General features: G+C 37.1%; 1 protein-coding gene across 1 annotated transcript; it reads left to right on the forward strand.

Moving 5' to 3' along the window:
- The first annotated feature begins 3,790 nt into the window (after positions 1-3,790).
- On the forward strand, positions 3,791-5,050 carry LOC136885197 (gamma-secretase subunit Aph-1). Its single transcript, XM_067157614.2, has one exon. The coding sequence runs from the start codon at positions 3,949-3,951 to the stop codon at positions 4,690-4,692; it is 744 nt and encodes a 247-aa protein (XP_067013715.1). The 5' UTR covers positions 3,791-3,948; the 3' UTR covers positions 4,693-5,050.
- The last annotated feature ends 3,485 nt before the right edge of the window (positions 5,051-8,535 follow it).

Below are 8,535 nucleotides of genomic sequence, written 5' to 3' on the forward strand. Positions count from 1 at the left end.
GTTTTTCCACCATCACGTCGAAACGGCTGGATAGAACTCAACCAAATTTCATATTTAGAGTAAACTCATCCCGGGGAAGGTTTCGATATGCATATAATTTTAAAATCTTTGAGTACACGGGGGGTTTATAGGAAAACCAGAATGGTTTTTCCACCATCACGTCGAAACGGCTGGATAGATCTCAACCAAATTTCATATTTAGAGTATACTCATCCCGGGGAAGGTTTCGATATGCATATCATTTTAAAATCTTTGAATACACGGGGTTTTATAGGAAAACCAGAATGGTTTTTCCACCATCACATCGAAACGGCTGGATAGATCTCAACCAAATTTCATATTTAGAGTATACTCATCCCGGGGAAGGTTTCGATATGCATATCATTTTAAAATCTTTGAATACACGGGGTTTTATAGGAAAACCAGAATGGTTTTTCCACCATCACGTCGAAACGGCTGGATAGATCTCAACCAAATTTCATATTTGGAGTATACTCATCCCGGGGAAGGTTTCGATATGCATATCATTTTAAAATCTTTGAATACACGGGGGGTTTATAGGAAAACCAGAATGTTTTTTCCACCATCACGTCGAAACGGCTGGATAGATCTCAACCAAACTCCATATTTAGAGTATACTCCTCCCGGGGAAGGTTTCGATATGCGTATCATTTTAAAATCTTTGAATACACGGGGGGTTTATAGGAAAACCAGAATGGTTTTTCCACCATCACGTCGAAACGGCTGGATAGATCTCAACCAAACTTCATATTTAGAGTATACTCCTCCCGGGGAAGGTTTCGATATGCATATCATTTTAAAATCTTTGAATACACGGGGGGTTTATAGGAAACCCAGAATGGTTTTTCCACCATCACGTCGAAACGGCTGGATAGATCTCAACCAAACTTCATATTTAGAGTATACTCCTCCCGGGGAAGGTTTCGATATGCATATCATTGTAAAATCTTTGAATACACGGGGGGTTTATAGGAAAACCAGAATGGTTTTTCCACCATCACGTCGAAACGTTTTACGTTTGATTTTTCTCTATTAATGGATGTTAAATCAATTTGGAATTTTCACATGCATAATTCATACCTTCGATTACTTATATGAAATACAGAATCATCAAACTCTTCACGAAAATTGGCCCACCCAGTAGCCATATATGAGCCAAATGCTATGTATGTAGCTGTCACATAATTATCCGAAAAGTAATGTAATGTGAGATAATCTTACAAGAACGTTACCCTGTTCCACGTTTCTAACTCAATCTGACCCAAGAATAGATGACATATCATAGGACCAGCCATTTAGGCCACTAAATCCGGCGTGTCTTATGGTATAATCCTTTGTCGATATGACGTACGTTTAGTAGCAGTTAATCTGTAAATGAAGGTCTTCAATATTGTAAACACGCATATACTTTCGTATGTCGATCTATATATATTCACTGATGTCGATTTGTAGCGATCGAGAAAGGGTGGGTCTGCTATTGTAATCAGTACTCCCCACACTGACTTTGACTGGCAGTATGAAAGGGTTCCTTCTCCAACTCCTGTGTAACTCTCATTAGTAAGGAAGGTCTACAATTGTAATGAATAGTTCACTTCTCGATTTGACTTGCAGAAGGCAAGTGAGCATGCAGTTTTGTTTAAAACTCCCCTACCCGATTGTGTTTGGCAGTAGGCAAGGGTGCCCGCCATTATAAAGAAATGTCCTCATCTAAAATGTGACTGGCATTTGGCATAGTGGCCTGCTATTTTGATGGAAACTCACCAACTTGGTGTGACTGGCAGTAAGCTGGCTGGCAGTAGGAAAATGGGCCTGGCATTATAATGATAACTGCACAACTCAATTTCGAGTGATAGTAGGGTAATTGCCTGCCATTATAATAGAAACTCCTCAACTGTAATCTCTCTGGAAGTAGGAAAGGGGGCTGCCATTTTAACGAAAACTCCCCAAATCGATTCTGTCCGCATAGTAGGCAATGGGGCTTGCAATTATAATGTAAACTTCCCAACTCGATTGTGAATGGCAGTAGGCAAGTGAGCCTGCCGTTATATCACAAATCCATACCAAACACTTTACATTGGAAACAACGTACGGGGACCTCCCCATGCTCTTCCTCGGATAACGCTAAGAGACTTGCAATTTTAAAACAATCTTATTTACTGCATGCACACTATTTACTTCGATATTCGAATACAATGTAGAATACCGTAGCGAAGCACGGGTACATTCGCTAGTACCTAATAAAAGAAATAGATAGTGTGCAGAGGAAAGCAGCAATATTTGTAACAGGGAATTTCAGGAGAAACAGTAGTGTATCAGAAATGTTAGAGGAACTTGGGTGGGAAACTTTAAGTAAGAGAAGGGAGAAAACTAGACTTATAGGATTATATAGAGCCTATACAGGAGAAGAAGCATGGGGAGATATCCGTGAGAGGCTTCAGTTGGAAAATAATTATATCGGCAGGACTGACCACAAATATAAAATTAGAAGGAATTTTAGCAGAAGCGATTGGGGTAAATTTTCATTCATTGGGAAGGGTGTGAAGGAGTGGAACAGTTTACCAGGGGTAGTGTTTGATCCTTTTCCAAAATCTTTACAGATATTCAAAAAGAGAATAAACAGCAACAGAGAAAATAAATGAAGTGTTAGAGGGCATTCGACCAGTGCAGGTTATTGTAAATTAAAAAAATGTGTGTGAATAAATTAATTCCATCCCCTGGTCTAAGGAGTTTGGACAGCCAAAGTAGAGGACTGCCTGTAGGGGTGAAGTACAGTGGGGACTTTGAGGGCCCTGGGACCGCTACGGTAGCTGTGAAGGCCCTTCAGGAACTCTGAAAAGTGGTGGCAAAAGGGGCTTTGGTTAAGACGCAGCAGGTCGTTATGCTACTTAGGATCCAGAATCGGTAAAAAAAAGAAAAAGAAAAAGTAAATAAATAAATGCAATGTAAATATTAATCTTATACCAGTTGTATACTATCATTTGAAGTAATTCTACATACTGTATATCAGTTGTCTATATTTGTAAGTAGTACAGGAGAGATTATAAGTAGAGTTTTGTAAACAATATAAATTTATTAAGGATGAGCTGTGTGTTTAATAGAAAACATTGTTAGCGTAAATTGTATAATATTGTATTATAGGAAAATTTTCTTCTCTTGTTAATTTAATATTTAGTGCTTGACAATAATGTATTTTAGTGTACCATTTGCCAGCGAGGTAGACACCTCATTTGCAAATAGAGAGATTTTGATTTTATTTGATATTATCGATTCAATTCAGATTTCATTTCCATTCAGTTGGCAGTACTACTGGAACCGGAATTACTCCCTCCTTACTCCTCAAACCCGTACACAAATCTATCGATAAAAAGTGCGCAGATAATAAGTGCAAAAAAAAAAGGAACAAGATCAATCAACGAATACAGTAAAGACAATTAACTATTAAACTCTTTGCACATTTGTGCGCATTTTACTTATTATTAATATACAGTATATATATTACACGGTATAAGCAAAATAAATGCTATCTTAAAACAATGAACTACCGGTATTATATTCTTTATTGAATCTTTCATCTTCCAGCTGATTGAGTACTTGGTTAAAACATGGCTCCTGAACTGGACTTGGCTACACTGTCTTTATATAGTCATTAAACATGTAAACATACAAGCAGTGACCTCTAGTGGCTTTTGTTACACTTAGCTCTAGCGGACAAATGTGAAACCATATACTTTATTCCTCGTATGATGGTGACGTATCTGTTCGTAAAACTCACTGCACGCGACATATCTATGAAAGATGAGATAAACAAGAACAGCTGACTATTTGACATGTTTGATGTTGTGAAGTAGACGAGTTCCGTTGTATTCATCTCGCGGGAGTGGCCAGTTTTTTTAAAAGTAGTACATTGGATAGTGTGTCGCTCTCATCATGACGTACAAGGAATTTTTTGGCTGTACATTTCTGGCCTTCGGGCCTCCACTAGCAATGTTTAGTTTTACCATCGCGAAAGACCCTATAAGAATCATTATCTTGATTGCGAGTGCTTTCTTTTGGTTGTTATCTCTTTTAATATCATCGCTGCTGTGGTTTGCGGTAGTGCCTTTAAAGAACACTCTAGCATTTGGTCTCGTTTTCTCGGTTCTTTTCCAAGAACTGTTTCGCTATTTCATGTATAAACTTCTTCGCAAAGCAGAAGGTGGTTTGAAGAAAGTAACTGATGTGGAGACTGAGATTTCGTCCAATAAACATATTTTGGCTTATGTGTCCGGCTTGGGATTCGGCATTATGAGTGGTGCTTTTGCATTAGTCAATGTATTGGCTGCTGCAGTTGGACCAGGGACAATGGGACTTAAAGGTGATTCAGATCTTTTCTTTTTCACCTCTGCTGCAACAACTTTGGTTTTTATTTTGCTGAATACGTTTTGGGGAGTGATAGCATTCTCTGCACTTGATAATACTAATTATCTTCAGTTGATATGGGTCGTTGGAAGTCACATGATTGTATCTTGTCTTACCCTCCTTAATAATAATGTAATGTATGCTGAAACACTCGTGCCAGCTTATATCATATTGGCTATCACTGCTCTGTTGGCATATTATGTCGCTGGCGGAACCTTCCGGAGTTTTAAGGCCAGTTTATCTTGTGGAACTCTTTGTCATTCCAGGATGTAAACCACGTCTAAGTATTAACAAATGATTTGAGTCATGAAACAGTGTATAATGTGAGCTTCATGAAGAGTCAGTGCTTTTTTTAAATAACTTTTATATTCACTGTTCATTGCGATATTCCATATTAACAGTGTATCATAATAGTAGTAACAAGTTCATGACATTCTTGCTGAAATATTTTTTATTGTGAAACTTATCAATGTTCAGTGCTTCTTAAGTAATTTTTATATTTGACTGCCATATTGCATAATCATTATTTAATGCCTCATGACTTTCAGTACTTACCGTACAGTGTTTGACTGCAAGTTAATTGATCTCATTTTCTTTATTTTTCATTAAAAATATAACCTCATGAACTGTATACCTCTACGTGTTTTGAATTTAATTCTTTATAGGAAATTGTCTCAAGGTAAGTGTACACTACGTGATTATTCAGATCTTTATTTCAAACATCTTTATACATGTTCAGACAGTGATGGTAGGGTATGAATCTTGGTGGAAAAATAACATGACTGGACTTGTCTTGTAGTGAAATCTCAGGTGTGTAGCCAGGTGAGGAGGGGGGTGTAGGGTGGGGGTTAGTACACCTCCCTTCCATAGAATTTTTACAAAAGGAAAATAAAGAGAAACTGACAATAAACTAAATAAAAATTCAGAGACATAATTGTAGGACCAACAGGTCTAGTGAATCTATTTTCTAGGGACCCTTAAGAGTTGGATTTTAGATTGTAAAGTGAATATACCATTCACTGTAAAACTGTTGACCTTGATCATACTGTTCTTGTTCTGTATTTTAATGTAAGATTTTGTAGTGTACTGCAATCTGAATATCAACATAATTCACTTGTATCAGTGTCCTTATAATGACAAGTCTTAACTGTACGCACCAGATGCACAAGCATCTTCGTGTTCTATGATCATTTTGTAACTATAAAACTATAACCCCCACCTTATTGGCCCATCCTGGCTACGCAACTGTGAGAGCAAACCAAAATTATTGAAAGGATTCAAGCATTGAAGGTTTTTTCTTTTCTTTTTTTTTCTTCCAGTTGTGAGATAACCTGCATTTTGCCTCATTATGACAGTGGGCTCATCAGTTGGAGTGCCACATGGTTGAAGCAGGCTAAACAAAAAACTTGAATATTAATAATGTTATTGGTTTTATACTTGAATACTTTCAGTTTCTGTTGAGATGACTATTTAGGGTTGCCACTTGTCCTGTGTTTCAGGCAAAATAATGTGTCCCATGTTATACATTTTCCTTTATTTTTCAGTTTCAAAATTTAAAGAATAAGTAATTCGAAAGAAGAAAATTAGAGGTAAGTTCAAGCAATTGTATGATCAAGCTTTTAAGTTATCTCCTCCAGTAGTATGACAATTTTGCAGCAAAGCTAAAAGTGTTCAGTTTCAAGAAAAGCATTCATTTTGCTTGCCTGAAAGGTACAGTCAAATGTATTCAGTTAACTTAAGAGATTGGAATGGAAGAGTTCTGCATTTTTAGAGATATCCCCTTGGATATACTGGAAAGTGATGAAGTGTTTACAAAGTATAATGAAGCGATTGTAAAATGGGGATAATCCCACCTAATCAATACTGCTTATTAAAAGTACAGTGTATTTATATTTGAAAATACACTAATTTGCAGTACCAATTTCGATCTGTATAGATCCTCAGCTGCCTTAAGAACATGAGATAAAACGTGTACAAATCATTGGACATTACTTAGATTAAGAATGTGATTAAAAAGCATGATGATCATCAATAACAAGTTGAAATCAATTTTAACGACAAATTATAATCAATAAAATTTTAATTGTGTTCATAGGTCCCTTATAGTGCCCGTTACACCTTTTGTAGTTCTGTCTTCTTCATAATTGAGATGCACTTAAATGTCCTGGTGTGTTGCTGGTTGAACACTTCATATCTTGTGTGAGGTTTGTAGCGTCATAATTCCGCTGTCTTGTGAGGTGTGGGCTTATCAAATATGGTGCTGAGGTGAGTTACTTTTTGTGCTGGCAGGGCTGTCTTGAAGTTAAATGAGTTAAGCTGGTGTTGACTTATCTTCAAATTCGCCTTGGAGATTGATGTTAGTAAAAGAAACACACCTCAGCACTATATTTGATAAGCCCACACCTACCAGAATAAGTATCACACAAAATATGAAGTATTCATCTAGCAACACACGAGGACTTTTAACCCTCCAAGTGGCAAACTCCTGATATCAGGCATTTCGATAATCAAATTATTATTTATCGAAATGTGCTAATTACGAATCAATTAAAGGAGAAATGTTCTGTCATGAAATAATTTGTATAATAGAATCTTGCACTAATCTGGTGTAAATCGTTGCCAAAGTAGCGTCATAATTCCGCTCTCTTGTGCTAGCTGCGACATACTCAGCGGCTGGCCACACGTATGTCTCAGCTCAGCCAGCTATATTTAGTCACCAGTTTTCCTTCTGATATCAATCTGAAGTGTTGATATGCACTCATGTCGGCAATACTGAATCATTTCCTCACAGGAACAGTGAATAAATTGTCAAAGGTACTGTCTCTAGGTACAAAACTTGAACCTAGGCAAACCATTTACTTTAGACAAGGTGACGTTCTACTGATTGCGTGTAAAGAGACGAAAACATGGAAACCAGTTTATTGTCTCACATATGGATGTCACGCTGAGGACAATGTTGTAAGGAGTCGAAAGGGAAACGAAGGGTTGAAACCACTACTGATTCATAAGTACAATATTTTCATGGGAGGTGTAGATAATAAAGATAAGTGCATTTTCCATGCCACTTGTTCCAGACCCACCAGAAGGTACTGGAAGCAAAATTTTTTCAAATCTTCTAGATATCACATTATTTATAACAATAATGTTATTTGCTTTACGTCCAACTATCTAAGCTTTTACGATTTTCGGAGACGCCGAGGTGCCGGAATTTAGTCCCACGGGAGTTCTTTTACGTGCCAGTAAATTTACCAACACAAGGCTGACGTATTTGAGCACCTTCAAATAACACCAGACTGAGCCAGGATTGAACCTGCCAAGTTGGGGTCAGAAGGCCAGCACCTTAACTGTTTGAGCCACAGTGACATTATTTGACGCATACATCCTGTACATAAAGAACACTGATAAGAATTTAGCAAGACGAGACTTCATGGTTAGTATAGGTACAGGATTGCTAAATGAATAGTTCCCAATTCCAGTTGTGAGGCCAACAGGTCATGCAGGAGGCTCCTCTCATGCTCTCGAAAATTTGCCACAGAATAACAATCGCCTATGTGTTGTGTGCTTGCTAGAAAAGAAGAATTCTACATGCTGGTGTTCAGGATGTAATGGTGGTATTCACCAGGGGTGTTATAAACTAATGCACTTCTGGATGCCTGTCAACCGTGGAATTAAGAACAGTATTATAAACTATATACTGGTACACAACTATTTACTATGAACTGGTGCTCCTTCTGTATATGTCATTTTTTAAAATTTACCTAAATATAAACATATTATATATAGTAAAACTTTTGCAAAAAGAAATAATATAAACAAATTCAAAATATTTTTGTTCTTACACTTTTTGGATGATAAATAACAGCTTTAGTACCATCATCATCATCATCTTATTCCTTGCACTTTTGAGGATAAAACGGTGCGCTGTTTATGTATGTATAACATGTCAACGATTTTTTACACTTTATATTAAGAGTCTGCAATACCGGTAAAATATCGCTGCCACTAAAGGATAAATGACCGCCACTTCGAGGGTTAAGGGCATCTCAATTAAGAACATAGAACTGTAACAGGTGCTATATGGGACCTATGGACACAATTCAAATTTTCTTGATTTTA

Source organism: Anabrus simplex, chromosome 14 (genome assembly GCF_040414725.1).
Source record: "Anabrus simplex isolate iqAnaSimp1 chromosome 14, ASM4041472v1, whole genome shotgun sequence".
Taxonomy (NCBI): Eukaryota; Metazoa; Arthropoda; class Insecta; order Orthoptera; family Tettigoniidae; genus Anabrus; species Anabrus simplex.